Source organism: Equus caballus, chromosome 9 (genome assembly GCF_041296265.1).
Source record: "Equus caballus isolate H_3958 breed thoroughbred chromosome 9, TB-T2T, whole genome shotgun sequence".
Classification (NCBI taxonomy): domain Eukaryota; kingdom Metazoa; phylum Chordata; class Mammalia; order Perissodactyla; family Equidae; genus Equus; species Equus caballus.
The window spans coordinates 22,847,923-22,866,253 of record NC_091692.1 but is presented as its reverse complement, the minus strand read 5'-3'; the positions used below and the strand labels follow the sequence as shown (position 1 = coordinate 22,866,253).

Sequence of the window (18,331 nt, the reverse complement as noted above, 5' to 3'; positions counted from 1 at the left end):
TAAAATTAATGATGGCTATCGATCTTGATTTACTCACACATATTTCATTCTCTCTTTACATTTCACAAGAAAACTCATACCTTAAAATGTAAAAGAAAAGTAAACATGAAGGTATACATTTCCTCAAATTGGTAAGATTTGGATATATGCAGATTTAAGAAACCAGAAAGACGTACTAATGAAATAAATACCAAATCTGCAAAAATTCAACATAACTTACTACACCTACCATGCCAAGCTCTCCTCGATGTCTGACTTCCTACTCTCATCCTTCCCTTTGGACTCCCTCTGCCTTAATCCAAAACCCTTCCCCTTGAGCTGCCTCTCCAATGAGAATGAACCCAGAAAAGTGTGGCTTCTTTTTTGGTATACACTCGCTGAATCTGCTCCACCCATAACCTCTCCCTGAACATACAGAGCCCACTAATGTCTCTGATCTACAAAACTTCACCAGCTTCTTAGAACCACCTGCCAGTAACAGAGCCACAATGAAGCTGCAATAACCTCACAAACTAGAAAAGAACTTCAGCCATAAAATTCAATTCCAGTCAAGATTAGATTTCATGCAGAGAATTCAAACACTACAGAAATGAAATGAGGTGAGAGGACATAAATGAGCCTGACAATTTATTTTAGGTTTGTTTCATGCTTCCTAAAGCAACAAGCCAGCTGTGAGTCAGTACATATAAATGGTAAAATACTTTCTCTTAGCCTTTGTGCATTTAGCAGTCAAATTACCAAAATGAACTCTCAGATTCAGCAAATTTGGTTCGACTTCCAAGTATATAATTTTTGTAAAAGGAACAAATTAAGATTTGCCCATACCATTTGTGCGTTTTCCTGCAAATGGCAATGGCCCTTCTAAATTACAATTAATTAAACTCTTAATGGTTGCTTAAAAACCTTAAGGGGAATAAATTTTTAAAATCTAAAATACCATACTAAAAATCAAGTTATTAATATAAGTTTGCTATAGAAATCTGTATATTCTACAGAAGAAATAACATGTTCTAATTTTTAGTAGTTGGCATTTCCTAGCTGACAGACCAGATAGCAGATTTTAAGCCCCTCTCCCCAAAAAAATCAACAAAATATAGTAGATGAGGAGTAATATTATTTCTAAAAATAAGGCAACTTGGCCCACATGAAGTTATCTTTAATACAAAAAGCTTCACTAGGCAGAATCCAACATTTAAAGTAATATAATGGAGTAATAAATCATTTAAGGGCAAGCAAATTAGCATCATTCTGATATAATTTCTATATAATTTCCTTTCTTTCACATGCCTAGGATTATAGACTTCTGAGGATTTACTACATTTATAGAAACTCAAATTTAGATATGGAATGACAGAATTACATACAAAATTCTATTAAGGCTAAGATGGGGAAAGAAATGTCATGGATAGCAAGCTTCCACTGTTAAGTAGCAAACATAATTCCCACTGAGTAGTAATGAGAAAACATACACTAACATCAAAATTAAGAAGCTTTATTACATATAATCACAACTAAAACCTTTTTTTCATATTTAGAACTTACTGCTATTAATCTACTGAAAAGTTTCATTGGTTACAGATGCGGTATCCTCTCATTTTTTCACACCCGTAAAATATACACAAAATTGTGTGGCTAGGAAGAATTTCTTTGTGCTATTATTCTACAAAACTTGGTGCATAATACCACATCATATTCAATTATTTTTCTAAAGAATTTAATATAAAAAGTTTTAATACATATTATGCTATATACTAAAGCAAAAGAAGTATCATTTTAACAAGCAGAAATAAATAACTCACCAAACCAGAGTATACAAAATTTGCATATTAAAATTATCACTATTCTTTCTAGTAAGACAGCATTTTAAAACAAATGAAGGAATATCACATCTTTATTTATTAGAAGAACCATTTCAATGATAAGGACAATTCTGATAATAGAAAGAGAAGGGTCCAAGATTTCCAAAATGAAGAAACAGGCCAAAGACTACTAACTCATATTTTAATGGTACCTTTCAAATATGCATAGGACATTTTTATGTAAGCCTTTAGAAATTTACATTTTCAAATGGAAGTGAATTATTTCAAATGATGCTAAAGAATGGCTGTAATTACCATTTCTGAAAACAGACTAGGACATTAGCTATATGTTCAAATATTAAGTTCAGAATATGAAGTGCTTTGAGTCTGAAGACACATATGAAATATACTGATTAAAAATATCTGTGCAAGAGCTATATACTTATCCATTTATAAAAGTAAACTGAAATGTGAGTATCTATGGAAAAATAACTACACCATTTAACATCTCAACAAGAATGAAATATATGTTTCACATGGGAAAATACCTTCCATAAAATGTATATGATCGGCATATTATTAAAGCAAAAATATTCTTGTCTCCAGCATTTTCCCACCACTAACAAAAAATAAAATGTGTACTTGCCTAATAAAACTTTGGCATCATCCACATCAAAATCTCCATCACCATCAGCATCGTAGATTCCTAGTTTTCCTACAAGAGAGGAGCAAAGATGGATATGGGAACAAAAGGGAAACAAATTTAATAAGGTATTACCACTTATTGCACTCCTGAACATCAGCCATAAATGTTACCAATCAATGCAAATTCTTTCCTCCTTTAATCCTGAGAAACAGTGCTAAATGAATATCTTACCTAAAAACGAGAGCAATTCACTTACAGTCAGGAAACATCCACCTAACAAATCTAAGAAATATAACTGAGATAACATTTTCTTTAAAGGTTTAAATTTAATCATTTCAGAATAATTTTTTATTGTACTGCTAAAAATACTTTAGATGAAATTTTCAACATATATAAGAAACAACATTGATCCAATTCTAACAGTTATGTGAAATGTAATGTTTCTAGAAAGTTCTTCACACCATCAATATTCAAAACAAAAAGAACACCTACCAAGCCTCAAATAAAGACTAAATAGAAATCATTAACATTGAGTATAACACTAAAAATAAGAGGACAATTAATTTTATATTTTACACTAATGATTTACAACAGAAGTATCATGAATCAACCTTAAAAAAAACTGTTCTGGAAATAAAGTATATAAAACTGGCTTCTTGAAATTACAAAGGAAAATTTGCAGTTGTCTACTTAAAAACTTTAGCACTGGCCATCTACTACTCAGAAAAAATATAAGGCTTAAAACAGATGAGCTGAGAAGACACTATCACCACAGCCTTTCCTCTTCAAGAACAGTAAATACATATTTTAAGGCTTTAATAAAGCTTTATCATCTAGGAGTGCTGTTACGTTTAGCATTCAAATATGAGTCAAATATATTCAATTCCCTAAAAAAATCCTAAAATCAACATGATTTATAATTCATCATTGGACTATGGTTGTGAAGAGACACAATAATGTACAGCAATATTTTAAACAAGATTCACAAATAAAGTATTATAAAAAACCATGTGGCATCACTGTCACCACTTCTTTAATAAAATGTAAATTAAAACATTGCATAAAAGCAGGCGACTTTTGGAGTAGAGTAGCTATGAGTATTCTTTACCCTCCCAGAGCCCTGGTTCTACGTAGGAAGATAGTTAACTTGCTGTCTAAAAGTCTAGCCTAGAAAGCACACACACATTACAAATGATAGTAATAATAACAATGGAGAAGGAAGTTATTTCTATTGCCAAGAAAATATAAAATGAAAAGCATTGATCTGCAGGTCAAAGGTATACATAGCACAGAGCTCAAAGAACATTAAAAAGATAGAAAATACCATACTTTCTGACAGACTTGAAAGGGGAAATTGGTCCTACCACTTACATTCTCTAATGCAGATGCTAACTAAACTAGTAGGAGGAGGCGGAGGTTTCAGAGACTAACAAAAGTAGACTTAAGACGCATCTCCAACAGCCTACCTTGAAGTACCTCTGATAAGTTATAACGGAAGTCCTTTGCTTTGGCTGCATGCATGTAAAAACATGAAAATTGTTACTTGTGCTTAAAGGTACAAACACTTTAAATCTCTTCTGTTGTTTCACAGACTTTCTCTAGCAACATCTCACCGTAAGTCAACAAAAGCACAGATCTACTCAAAAGTTTGGTAAGCGTGTTTTGTTATTCTTTGCCTCTTTCTCCTCAGAAGGAGGCTATAACCTAACAAGTAAAGAAGTACAGGAGGGTCGATGGAAGGAGGGGGTTTTCTGTGCAACACTGTACCCAGAGAGAATGTGCATTTTTCATAGTGACAGGGTCACCTCTCTCACTGCATTATTAAAGGGGAAGGCCATTTACTCACAACAGCCAAAAAGTCGAAACAACCCAAACGTCTACCACTGATAAATGGATAAGAAAAATGTGGCATACCCATACAGTGGAATATTATTCAGTCTTAAAATGGAATAAGTACTGAACCTTGAAAACATCATGCTAAGAGCAAAAAGGGAGACACAAAAGGTCGCATACTGTATGATTCCAATTATATGAAATATCCCAAATAGGCAAATCCATAGATACAGAAAGTGTACTAGCGTTGGCCAGGAGAGGGGGACTGGGTGCTCTGGTGGGCGGCATGATGGAAATGTTCTGGAATCAGATAACGATGATGATAGCATAAAATGATGAATATATTAAAAACCAGTGAACTGTGCATTTTCAAATATTTACAACATTGAATTTCATGTTATGCGAATTCTACCTCAAAATTTAAAAAAAGACTTGGTGAAGTGAAAAAGAAAAAGGAGTAGGACTCCAAAAATGGTAAAGAATCACTAATGTAAAAAAAAAAATCACAAAAAATTGCAATGATTATGGGGAGAGAAAAGGAAAAAGAAGGACAACTATCAGAGAATAACATAGCAACTTCCTGAGAACAGCATACAGACCACACCTATACACACACACACCCTTATACTAAACACCTAGAAACACACTGACATCCACACCCGCCATCCCAGCATTTACACACACAGTCACAGCACCTAGACACACACACTAACATCCACACACCCATATCCCAGCACTTACACACACACACCCCTACACACACTGATTCCAACAAAGACAAACAGGAGTGCGCTTTGAAATGCTCTTAAGGCAGGGTTTTGCGATTTGTGTGTTTATGATCCATTAATGTGCCCTTAAATAAATTCACTGGCTCGTGACCAATATTTTTAAAATTCATAACGTAACAAAATGGAATAGAATTATAGAGTATTGTGCGTCGTGAGAATAACTACTGTCTGATAAAACTTTTCTGTGTGATATACATACAACATGAAGCCTATTTTCTTTTTGCTACAGATCATGTTCAAAGAAGTTGAAAAGTCACTATTCCAAGGTAGAGAACCAGTGAAAGGCTACAGAAATTAACGGTACCAAAAAGATGATGATAAACCTTTAAGATTACTAAAGGATTTCATTTATGCTTTTACAAATTCACATAAGAAATGATATCAAAATTCTTACCTAAAACTTCCTCATAATCAACAAGATCAAACCAGACAACGGCTACTGATGTCCAAACTCCCAGCAAGGCAATGACCATAAACCACGTGAAAAATGAACTTCCAGAAAGTCCTCCTTTCTTCCCATTCTTGTGTCCTCCATGCTTTGTCTCTGTTTAAAAATAAAACAGATATATAATCTCATTATATAAGAAGGAATCGCTTTATTGAACACCTCTCTTCGCTGAATTACTGCTCCAGCAATTTGACAGTATTTACAAATGGTAAATCCTTTCAAAAACAGTTTTCACTTAAATTCTCAAAACATGTTACACAAAATAATGATTCTGAAAAAGGAAAAGCTTCTGTTTAAGACAACACCACAGTAAAATCTTAACTTCAAAGTAATAAAAGAAAGAAACTACTGATGGGCTAACAACAAATATTCATAGAATATATATATTTCTTCCTTGTTAGTTCTCTATGCTACCTACCTAAATATAACCTCCTTCAAAGTTCAGAGTATATCAACAACTTAAGGAAATCATATAGAAATGCAGCCAAATCCTTTTCTCTGTCCCATTTAGTTTCTGTGGAATCTTAAAAACTTTGTTAACTGCCACTGAAAATATCTCCCCCAAAAATCACTCCATATTCTTAGCCAGAGAGAGACAGAAGGAAGGAAACTATTTATAGGAAAGAGAGGTCAGGGAAGAAGAGAAACAAAACAGTCCACTAACTCAGTCCTCCTCCTTTACAAGATCCACTGGGACCTATGGAAACAGGAAAAGGCTCAGCCACAATTGGTCTCAATGCAGGAAACAGCTTTGTAAACTGCTGTCCACCAAAAGTATCATTTATCACATTGGATATGTTTAATACACTGCACAGTCTTCTGGAAATATTCTTCCTACAGCCCAAAATAAACAAGAATAATGAGAGTCAAGTGATATTAACAGAAAATGGTCAACACTGTCCTTAAAAAGAAGGACCGTAATATTCCAATTTCTCTTAAAAAGGAATATAATAAAAATTATATGAATATTAATAAATTAAAAAGATACGTCATATCCCAAAACACCCTTTGAGAAAAGGAAAAGACTATCAACAGGTAAAAAGTAGGACACTGTCTTCTACTGTTGACATGTGTCATCTCTTTCAAGGTGCTTCCGCATGCACAGCTGGAGGTGAGTCTCACAATGGTCTTGCCAGTGTTTCTCCAGAGGGCGTTTCTAGATGTTTATACAGGACAATTCTTCATCCTGTGCACTGTTCCTCACACTGCAGGGCAGCTGGCATCCCTGGTTTCCTCTGGTCTCAAAGGTAAATAGCTCAAAGTGATTACAACAAACAAAAACACCCCCAAACATTTCCAAGTGTCCCCTATAGGGGCAGTGCCTGGTTGAGAACCGGTGGGGGGAAGGGCAGGAATAATCATCTCTGTTTTATAGAGAAAAGATTAAATGATTCACCCAAAGTCACCAGCACAAGTTGAGCGGAGGTAGGAATAAATCCTGACTTCTGTGGTCCAGAGTTCCTGGACCCATATGAGTGGGCCAAACTACACGATTTCAAAAAACCTCACTAGCTTTAACCTAGAACCTGCTTTCTGACTACTAAATCCATTTCTAATTACAGAATACTGGTAGGAGTTTTCCAGTGGCTCAAGTCAAGAACACACTCCCAATTCTTCTAAAAGAAAAAATGAAATGAAATTCTTCTTGTTAAAAAGATATACACATTTTTTAAACCAACCACTAGATCAACTTTTCAAAAGGAGTCATAAAAACTAAATCGATCTGAGAGAGAGTGTGTGTATACACACATTCAAACATACACATCTTTATCTACATTTAAGTATATAAAACTATGATGACTAAATAAGACAAATTTCATTCTTAAAGAAAAAGTCAATTTCCTTTTCTAATGTTCTTTAAATTGTAACAGATCCATCAAAAAGGGCCAGATTTATAAAAAATCATATGGTGAATTCACAGAAGTATACTTACCAAATAACACATGGCCATCTAATTTGCTTCTAACATGATCTATTAAGAGTCTCCTAAAAGCTGGCTATATAAAAACCAAATTTATACATTAAAAGAAATCCTTGCTGGGCACAGCGTCGCATATTAAATCCACTTAAAACAGGCTTCACTGTTTCATTATCTGAACATAGCCATGGGAGGGGGAGCCTAGGTAAAAATTTCTGCAATGTTGGCATGGGAAACGGATGATTTCTGATGTTCCTATGTATCTTAAGCATAGAAATAAGAAGAACAATATAAAATAAAGCACTGCTAAAATTTTTAAAAAGAAAAAAAAAAAAGTGGGGGCCAGCCCAGTGGCCTAGTGGTTTAGTTCAGCACACTGCACTTCAGCAGCCTGGCTTTGCAGGTTCAGATTCCAGGCACCGACCTACACCACTCATCAAGCCATGCTGTGGTGGTGACCCACATATAAAGTGGAAGGAGGTTGGCACAAATGTCAGCCTCAGGGCAAACCTTCCTTAAGCAAAAAGAGGAAGACTGCCAATACATGTCAGCTCAGGGCTAATCTTTCTCACCAAAAAAAAATGAAAAGGAAAAAGCGCGTAGCTTCAGTGGGGGCAGGAGAGCACCCCATATTCGTAGCCATGTTGTGTGTTACTTTATTAAGCTTCTATAAACATGAAGACATTTTTTAATACTGTATTTAAAAACCCCTGTTTCTATATAACATATAGATATATGCATAATACCCATACAGATAGAATACTAATTATACTAAGAACAATGCCTTTGGGAACATCCATTTACTTCCAAATATGGAACTATAACAGTTAATGACTAAGAATGTTCCTCTCTTGGCTACTTATTGCCTCTAAGAATCAAAATTAATTTTTCTAATTAAAATGAGTCAAGGAAAACTGGGTTCTTATCTCCTCTTGGACATTTTGTAATTGACACTAGTCTCTTGTATTGTTCCGTATTAACTAGCAAATGGTAAGGTTAAATCAACTGTTCATCCTTTTATCCACTCCACATATTTATTCAGCATACAGGTGCCAGACATGATACAATTTTTACTCAATAATTTAGTTTTCAAAATGTGTACCTGGATAAAAGTACACCCAAGACAATGCTATTTCAAATAAGCTTATAATAAAATAGCTAATAAACAAAATGATAATTTGAATTCAAAGTTCAATTCTTTCTCCAGTTCTATGTCTTTCTTAAAACAGAAATGGAGATGGAAAATTTTTGAAATTCTCAAAAGGAAAGCATCATTTATCCAAGTTAATTCAGTTAACACTCATCTAAGTTTCTTACTTACACCACCAAATATAAGTAAACAGTGGAACAAGTTTTTTTTAAAAAATTATATAAATGCATGCATCAAAACAGAGAGAAGGGATTGGAAGGGCATGGAGAGAGAAACCCAAGCACAGTAAAGAATACACCTTTACCTAGAATCTATTTACATTTACTTTAGACATGATTCTAACAACTTCCATCAAATTTCCTAACTCACTGCACAAAACTACAGAATAGACTTTAAAGAACACCTAACCCAAGAGAGTTAAAGCTGATGAGGGAAGGCCTATAAGAGACATGAATACCAGCAGCAAGAGTGGACACAGACCTTGAAAAGAACAGTGGCAGGAGGCCATTTATGATTGATGCCTGGAGGCAAACCCTGAATAGTCCTTAAAATAATCTTTAGTACAAAGAAATGATATTCATATTGATTCTGTCACTAAAATATTATCTTAAACTGTTTAAAAATGCATAAAATGTATAATGTCTCAGAGATTTTCATTCAAAATAACTTTTCTTAGATTTATCATTTTAAAAGGTAAATGTCCAAAAAGAGTAAACATTACTTAGCTAGAATATGAAATTAGCAGCAATATTTTATCTATCCCTTTATAATGTCAAATGAATGAGGTGTCACCCCAGTGTTATTTATCTTATTACTGTTAATATTTACTAATTCCATAAAGGAACAAAACAGTAAATTATAAAAAAGAGCCTTTCCTAAGACATCTCTTTTAGAGGAACTTTTTAATAGACACCAAATCATACACTCTTGATATGTCACTTTCTAAATATGGTGTGCCTAGTCCCAAAGGGCAGATCAGTTAAACTAAAAAAGCATAGTAAGATAAACCTTCATGAGGGTTTAAAACTCCCTAGGCAAACGTGAAACCAGTACTTTGTTCCAAAGGTATTCTGGAAGAACGCCTCGTAGTCAGCCCTATTTTCTAAGGTCAGAGTAAATCTAGGAGTCTTCACTTCATTTTCTGGCTCCATATTTGACCTGTAGTCCCAGAGATTAGCCAAAAAGATTTTTTTTAATGCGGGTTCAGAATATGGCAAGAACTATATGATTCACTGTTTTCCATGCTGACCATCAAAAGCAGTGACCTCCAAATCATAAACTGGTCTTACATACTACCAAACGCAGAAGATTACTGTGATGAGCAACGGGACGTGTGACCCTCCAAAATAAAGACGGGTCTAGGAGCAACAGGGGATTTTATTTATTTGGTTGAGGAAAGGGAAAATAGAAGATGCACCCCAGCACCTGAACAGTAGTCAATTACTTAACTGGTCTACAACTAACTGAATTACAAATCAACCATTTACGAGTTTTGGTTAGCACTGCTGGTGATTTCATAGTTATACAAAAACGGTACACACAAAATTTGTAAAAACCGTCAAGCCATTCATCAAACTGATTATTTTTCCATGTTACAAAATGTCACCCTTTGGGAGCCAAGAACTGTTCAAAGTAGGTGAGAAGTAACAGCTGACTTTGCCTCACTGTGTAGATTATGTAATCCATGGAGAAGGGGAGAAATGCGTTCCAAGAGAACTAAAAGTCAGATAGAGATCTCAGATTCTTCATGGCTGCATGAGGCACTTTATCGGAATAGTCAAGCGACCTATCCTAACCGTTTATTCAAAACAGTGTTCAAAGGAGAAATGTCATATTCTCCATGTTAATAATAGAACCCTTCCAGTGGTCACCTAGGCAGCTAAGGGTTGGAAGCAGTCTTAATACATCAAATCTTTTTCTTTAATTTTCAATATAATAAGCCAACGTAGCTTGCTTTCAATCAAATGGAGGATAATCAACTTACAAAGTAAAACAAAAGCAAACATACACAAAAATCTATATCAACACGTCATTAAAGAGCACTCGAAGGCCAATGTTTCAATTTGAAGAAGCAAAATAAAATCCTAGTGCCTTTTCTTTGCGTTCATTTCTGCTTCTCCAAAATTAGGTCAGTTTCCACATATGCTAAGTCTTTGCTTGAGCCAACTAAATGTGCTCATTAATACAAGATGGGACTTATGCATGCCTTCAATTTCCCATAATTTTACATGAGATCTAAAGACACACAATTCTTCAAATTCACTGTAATTAACTTAGAAGACTATGGAAGACCGCTTCCACATTTTTCTGAAGTTTGTAAAATGCGGTCTCTGGTAACACAACATACTAAAAGAGATTCTGAGTCAAGACACCAAAACATATTCAGACTAAAGACAGATTATTCCTTGAAAGGTTAAACTACTGTGAAAAACTAAACTACTCTGAAAACCAGGAGTTCAAAATAGAATAGAATGCAGAAGAGGCAGTCAAAGTACGTAGTCAAAAATACTTGAACAGCGCACAACTGAAAATAAAGCTAAAAACTGCCAGCTAGATCCCAAACCACTTTTAACTCAAACAGTAAAAATACACCTTTACCTTCAGCCATTGTGATTTCTTCAATCCATAAATAATATATGCTGAAGGGAAAAAATCACCGTGCGATGAGCGGGTCTGGGGCAGGCCGCATGCCCGTCCCTCCGAGGGCTCTGAAGGGGAAGCCACGGGCAAGGCCTCCGGACCTGAAATCGGACCTGCCTGCACACTCAGCTCACCAGCTATTTTTAGAGGCCTCTTCCTCATGGCCAAATACTGCTAACCACTCAGGCTGACATGCACTTCTAACAATTCGACAGCCTTGCTCCCACTTATGGGATTCCTTTCTCAGTTGGTCCTATCTCCCAAATCCAAACTCCAAAAAAAATCAAGCATGCAGCAAAAAATGAAATGGAACAAATTGTACTGCCAGTTTTGTTTTCTTGGAATCAGTCTTTAATGGTTTTAGACTACGTACCAAATCATTCAAAACTGAAACAAGTCTTGCTACAAAATGTGGCCCCACGCCCAGAAACAGCTTGATTTGGCCCTTCAGAATCTAACCACATGCCTACGTGAAAAGACCATGACTTAGTTTCTTTGCATGAAACAGAAGCCTAAATGGTAAGAAATTAATTAAAGCTCTAGAATTCTGATTCACAGGCAGTACCATCCCAAGACTAATTCCTCCAACAGCAAAAGTAAAGGGACAATAAAAAAATGTTCCACTAGAGAAGAAGGAGAAAGAGCTGGGAAGGAAGGCATAGAGGGGATGGGACGGGAGAGAAAGTGAAGGAGGGAAGGAACAGACGGAAGGGTGGAAGGAGGGGATAGGGAAAGAAGGGGCTCTCCAGCAGTAAGAGTGGTGATCTAGGAAATATTATCTCAGAGAGGGACCTAAAGAGAGACTACACAGGGACCAAGCCAGTGGCATAGTGGTTAAGTTCACGTGCTCTGCTTCAGCGGCCCAGGGTTCACCAGTTCAGATCCCAGGAGCGGACCTATGCACTGCTTACCAAGCCATGCTGTGGCAGGCATCCCACATATGAAAAATAGAGGAAGATGGGCACAGATGTTAGTTCAGGGCCAATCTTCCTCAGCAAAAAAAAAAAAAAAAAGAGGAGGATTGGTGGCAGATGTTAGCTCAGAGCTCATCTTCCTCAAAAAAAAAAAAAAAAGAGAGAGACTATACAACTGCATTCTGATTTTTCTCTACCTTCCTCCAACCCCATCTCCAAATATTCTCTTCTGGGAAATAAAACCAGACCAATTCTAGTACCATTTATTCCCTGATTTTTAGATTAGTGGTTCACAGAATTCATCAGAGCTCTGATTAGTATACTAAATTAATTTAGCACAAGTAGTATCCAGGGCAATGCAGCAGCCTTTAAAGTTGTTTGTAAATCTTTAACTTTTTCAGTCAAATTGAAAGCTTCACACACAAACCAAACATTTAAACGTTGTGAAGAGGAGTCAGCAACCTATGGCACCAACATTCGATGGTCCATAGCTGGGAGAGAGAACAAGGCATCAGGGCCAATGAAGCAAAACTGAGGAGTGACCTAGGTGTCCTCTGACCAAGAGTCATGTCCTCCCTTCCTCTCCTCAAGGATCTGTCCCACTCGAGTTAGCGCCGGCTAAAATGTTACAAGACAAGGAATCATTTGTTGACAGCGGTGTAAGATGACCCACCATCACACAAATTTCTTAGACAAATATTTCAGAAGCTTTCTTTTGTTTTGTTGTCTTCAGCATGAGAGGGAGAGTGACAAGAGACCCTTCCTGGGACCACCGGGAACCCAGCCACCACACTCACATGGCAGGTAGCCCGTTTCAGACTTCAGAGACCAGGCTTCAATACCTGGCTTCTTTATTCACTTTGATTTGGGGAAGGTCATCCAACTTCTGGGCCTCAATTTCCTTTCCTATAAAATGCACTTTGGCACAAACTGGCCATGGAAATATTTGCTGAAGTCATCCACATGACATGTTTACTGAATCAAAGAGGACAAGCGCACAAGGCTCCTGACCTCTAGTCCCAGCGCTTCTCAGGACCCTAGCCTGCCACCCGGACTGCCGGAGGGCCGGGGTTTCTTGCCTCCCTTCACCGGCCTGGACAAGGCCTGCTGCATTCTCAGTTACAGGTCTGGGGCCAAGTGCTGAACTGAGACAAGAGTCACGGCTCTTAAATCTGGGTCTACTTCACCCCGAGGCTTCTTCAACACAGCTGCGGTTATTCCTGCTCGACAAATCCTGATTACCCGTATTCAAACATCCTACGTTAACGGTCCTTTGTCTTTCACAACAATTTTACAGGCATTTAGACTAAATGTCTTCCTTTCTCAGTTTCACAACAATGGCAGACCTTTTATTCTAGATAGGGTGATTAGGACAAATCTCTCTGAAATAACATTTAATCTATGAAATTTCTTAAGGAAAAAGAAACTGAATTCCAAGTAACTATCTCTTATAACAACTCATTTTTATGATGGAAAATGTTTATGAAAATTTTAAAAATAAACTTAATTTGCATATAGCAAATCATGTTTTTAAAATCCTAGCAAAGACAACTAAAGTTAACTATTCCTGGTAATAGTTGCTGGAACTCACAGCAAACTCCTGGCTCTAAGCAAAGACCAAACGTCTAACGTGCTCTGAGACTATTATTATCAGGCTGAGGCCGCTAGAGACCACAAGAGCCATGACCTATGTTCTTGACCTATGTTCAGGGCTCTGCCTGCCTCCCACATCTACTAGGTAAAAATCCTCAGACCTCTTATGGGTCAACATTGACTACTTTCCTCCCCTCTGCCAATCAGCTGTCATTTACAGCAGTGGTTGCCACACTTGTGAGCACATCAGTCACCTGGAGGGCCCACCCCAGAGTTTCTGATTCTGCAGGTCTGGAGGGCCCCGAGAATCTGCATCTCTAGGAAGTTCCCAGGTGATCGGATGCTGCTGCTCTAGGGACCACACCTAAAGAGACCCGCTGCACTGCTGCACGCAGCATCCCTAATTCTCAGGCTCCGGCACAGGTGGAAAGGAACTCTTGTTTTACCAATTTCCAGACCATCCTTTCCTTATCACCTAAAAAAGAAAACAAAAAAACCCTGTTGCTCTGAGGTCCATGCCATCCAACTATACTACCCTCCACCCCGCTCAACAGTGTCACCAACCACCTCCAGTGCCCTCTCCCCTCAGCGAAGTCTTCTACACCTCGATTCCAGCCAGGACCACGTGATTTCAACGTCTTCCTGTGTGGCCAACGTGACAGGTTCTCTTCGCTTCCCTTCTTCATCCTCAGCGACCTTGTTCCCCTCTGTTCTATAGCCAACACTCATTCTTACATTCTTACCACGGATCTAATCCACCTTCTAACCACATCTCCATTCTTAGTGAATATCTCTGTAGCTCTCCCGGTACAACCATCCTAACAGATTTTGTAAGCGTGCTAAGAAAGCTCTGCTTGTTTGGGTCTAAGAAAAGCTGCAGGATATCATGAGATACCAAAAATACATTTCTTTAAAACAAAAACAAAAATCTTTTCCTCTACATAGAGTCTCCAAAGCAAACATGAGCAAGTTTTACCATTCTAAACCTAATCTTAAACAGCTTAGAATTACAAAAGTAACAAACGGCAACTCCGCAGACGTGGAGGAAAATCTACCTAAAGAGACCACCTCTGGCCACGGAACACCACCTCCATACGTGAAGGTTTAGGTTCTACTGAGTATGTGATGCACAGAATGAAAACAGCCAATCTGATCACAACCATCCTATCTTTGCAGCTTGTTTACTCAAAAATTTCTTCTTGGATCCTACAGTTGTCTTGCTTCTACTTTCTTCTTTTCCCCTCTTCACCTGCTGCCTTCACATCTTTCCACATCCATCCTCAGAGTCCGTAGTTCACCATTTAAATCACTCGGTGATTCACCAGACTCCCTTCTCCTCTCCCCTGCACTGCATCAGTCCACCGTAATTGCCTCCCTGGACGAACACAATTACTCACCTTCTCCATGACGGCAGGGGCAGCCAGGCACACCAAGGGAAAAGCAGGCACAGGACACAGTGGCGCCAACCACAACCAGCCCTCAGGACTGCCTGTCAATCCCACCACACATCTCTGGAAAACTTACTTTCCCAATCCCCAAAAGGACTTTCAAACTTCTCTTCTCATATTCAAAAATGCCATTGCCTCTTATACCACAGAGAGAACCGAACCATCAGCAGGACACCGTGTTGACTGTGCGCTGCCAACCATCACAAACCTAGATTCACCTGCACTCGTCCTCTGCTTTCCTCCTAATTCCTCAGCTGTCTCACACTCTATCTTTTCACTCTCCTGTACCACCAGCCTCTCTGCCTTTACTGCATCTTCCCTCAACCCCATAGCTAGCTCCTGCTCTCTTTCTCCTTCTTATCACAGATATAATTCCCAACAGAGCTGTTAGTTCACTGCTTTCATTTTCTAACTGCCCATTCACTCCTGACAACCTGTACGCTGCAATCTAGCTTCTGCAGTGCAGTAGCTCCAATGTCACACCAATGCCTTCCATGTCATAAAATTCAACAAAAAATTTTCAGTCCTCATCTTATTTGCCCTCTCAGAAGAATTCTCTCTCCTTTTTAAACATTCTCTTCCCTTGACCTTCATTACTTCAGAATCATCTGGTATTTCTTCTACCTTTCTGAACTTTCTAATTCTCAATCTCCTTTGCCAGCTCATTCTCCTCTAGTTGACCTTTTTCTTTTTTTTTTTTGGTGAGGAAGATTTGCCCTGAGCTAACATCTGTTGCCAATCCTCCTCTTTTTGCCTGAGGAAGATTGTCGCTGAGCTAACACCTGTGCTAATCTTCCCCCATTTTGTACGTGGGTTGCTGCCACCGCAGGTCTTGATGAGTGCTGTGTAAGTCCACACCCGGGATCCAAACTCATGAACCCTGGGCCGCCAAAGCAGAGCATGCGAACTTAACCACTATGGCACCACACTGGCCTTAGTTGACTTTTAAAGGTACAAATTCCAGGGGCCAGCTCTGTGGCCTAGTGCTTAAGTTCAGCATGCTCTGCTTCGGCACCCTGGGTTCGGTTCCTGGGTGCAGACCTACACCACTCATCAGTAGCCATGCTGCGGCGGCGAGCCACATACAAAATAGAGGAAGATTGGCACAGATGTTAGCTGAGGGTGAATCTTCCTCAGCAAAAGAAGAAATTCCAAAAGCCCTGCTCCTATGCCAGCTCCCTAGCTGACTTCAACTACCTTCTATATAGCTTAAATTTTTATCTCCTTCAAGCTCCAAACCCACACATCAGTCCACTCAATATCCCATGTGAATGACTTACAAAAACCCCAAACTCAGCATGTACACAAGTGAACCCATGATCTTTCCCCTCTCCTCTCCAGAGTTCTAAATCTCAGAAGCACTTCCATCAAGCCAGCTGCTTAAACCAAAAACTTGGAATTCATCCTTGACTTCATATTCTTCCTCTTTTCCCAAACACCCATCTCTCAAATCAGAATTTCTCCATCAGGCTGTTGCAAATAGGTTACAACTATGCACAGATATGAATTCCCCTCAGCACCTGGGTCATCCTTGTCTATTTATCCCAGTCTCATATTTTTAAAAAGCATTTATGTGTGCCATGACATGAAAAAGTGAGAAACTGTCTCAAATCACCCATATTTCTGCCTCTCCACTGTGGCCATCCATATCCAAGTTACCATCATCTCCTAGGCTATTGCACAACCTTAACATAACCTTTACTGCTCCATAGAGCTGTCAGAATAATTGTTTTAAATCTGAACATATCATTACCCTGTTAATCCTTCTCAATGACTTCACTTGAGTCTTAGGATAAAATAAAAATCTTCAATGTGGCCTGTAAGACTCTACTTGACAAGGCCCCAACCTACCACTCTGGTCTTAGTCTTGTGTTATTTCCCCTAGCTGTGTATATTCCAGATACAGAAATACTCACCAGGCTCTTTCCTGTCTCAAGAACTCTTCAGAGGCCATTCCCTCCTCCTGAAATGTCAACACTGTTGTACCATCATGGATCTCCCCCCAGCCTGGATATCTCCTGCTCTGTCTGCTTAAATACCACCTCTTCCAGGAAGCCTTCCGCTACTACTGTGAGAGCATTTTCTAATATGCGCTTCTCCTTCATGGCATTATTTCATTAGTAATTAGACAATTATGCAATAATTAATTTCCCAGTCTTTTTCTACCTTCAGAATGCAAGTTTCACGAAGCCAGGGACTGAGCCTGCCTTGTTCATTACATATTTGCCTTGCACCTAGTAGGAACCTAACAAACGTTTGTTAAATAAGTGAGAAAATTCCTTCTCAAATCCTTGCTATTATACAAGTAATCAAACCTCGTCCTGCTAACACTTCAGAAGCAAGGCAGCAAAGTTTAACCGAACTGCCAGGTCCCTTCAAGTTTCCTCACCTCCATGAATTTAATTATCCTAAAATTAATTCACAAAAGGAAAAGACCTACAAATAGTTGAGAGAGAGAACAAGAAAGAAGCCCAGTGGTTCCCAAACACTGGTTATGAACCCAAATCCGTCCATGATAAAGTTTTCACTGCTCTGTGTCAGAGGAATTCCTCACTCATCAATCTTGAGTGACTGAGACGCAGGCTGAACACGAGAAGGCCAAGCAGGAAGGGTGTCGCAGCTCATTTAGCTGACCCAACAGCCAGACCCCTAATGCTGCTCTCTTGACTGGCCCTGTGCAGAAAAGGCTGGAGGAGTGACGAGGGCCTCCTATGAGTTTTAGAATTTAGGAAAACAAAATTGCAAAAGGCATTTTCATTTCATCAGTATAAGTAAGATAAAGTGAAATATTAGCAACCTATCTATATCAGCCTCCAGCTATGTTTTGGAACCTTTATTATCCTTTGGAACCCCAAAGTGAGGGACCACTAGCCTTGTATAAGCCTATGTTTGTACCCCTACTGAGGAACAACTGAATCAAAACATGGTCCATCACCCCCCACCTGAGGAACCTGTGATGTACCCAAACTCCGATGGTAAAGAAGCTAAAAACACAATAGAAATGGTAGCTAACTCCCAAAGCTAGTTCATCTTGCCAGGCCTAATGAGTTAGGTCTTTAAACTTAGTTCTCCCCACAGAACGTTCACTAAAGAGAGAAGACTCAGTCTCAGAGGGAAAACCACGCCCCTGCCAGTCCATCATCCGTCCGTCCGT

The 18,331-nt window shown here is 38.4% G+C and overlaps 1 protein-coding gene across 17 annotated transcripts in view; it reads right to left on the bottom strand.

Moving 5' to 3' along the window:
• The window catches only part of ASPH (aspartate beta-hydroxylase), a 208,930-nt gene that overhangs the window by 166,469 nt on the left and 24,130 nt on the right, over nt 1-18,331 (bottom strand). For 5 of the 17 annotated variants that reach the window (XM_070221499.1, XM_070221500.1, XM_070221502.1 and 2 more), the window contains exons 2-4: nt 5,461-5,610; nt 3,912-3,956; nt 2,446-2,514 (exon numbers count right to left, since the gene is read on the bottom strand). In XM_070221499.1, coding sequence (XP_070077600.1) covers nt 2,446-2,514; nt 3,912-3,956; nt 5,461-5,610 — 264 coding nt within the window. Of the gene's footprint in view, nt 1-2,445; nt 2,515-3,911; nt 3,957-5,460; nt 5,611-11,180; nt 11,636-18,331 lie in introns of those variants that run through there. The other 12 variants (XM_070221508.1, XM_070221509.1, XM_070221510.1 and 9 more) reach the window with 3 other exon arrangements.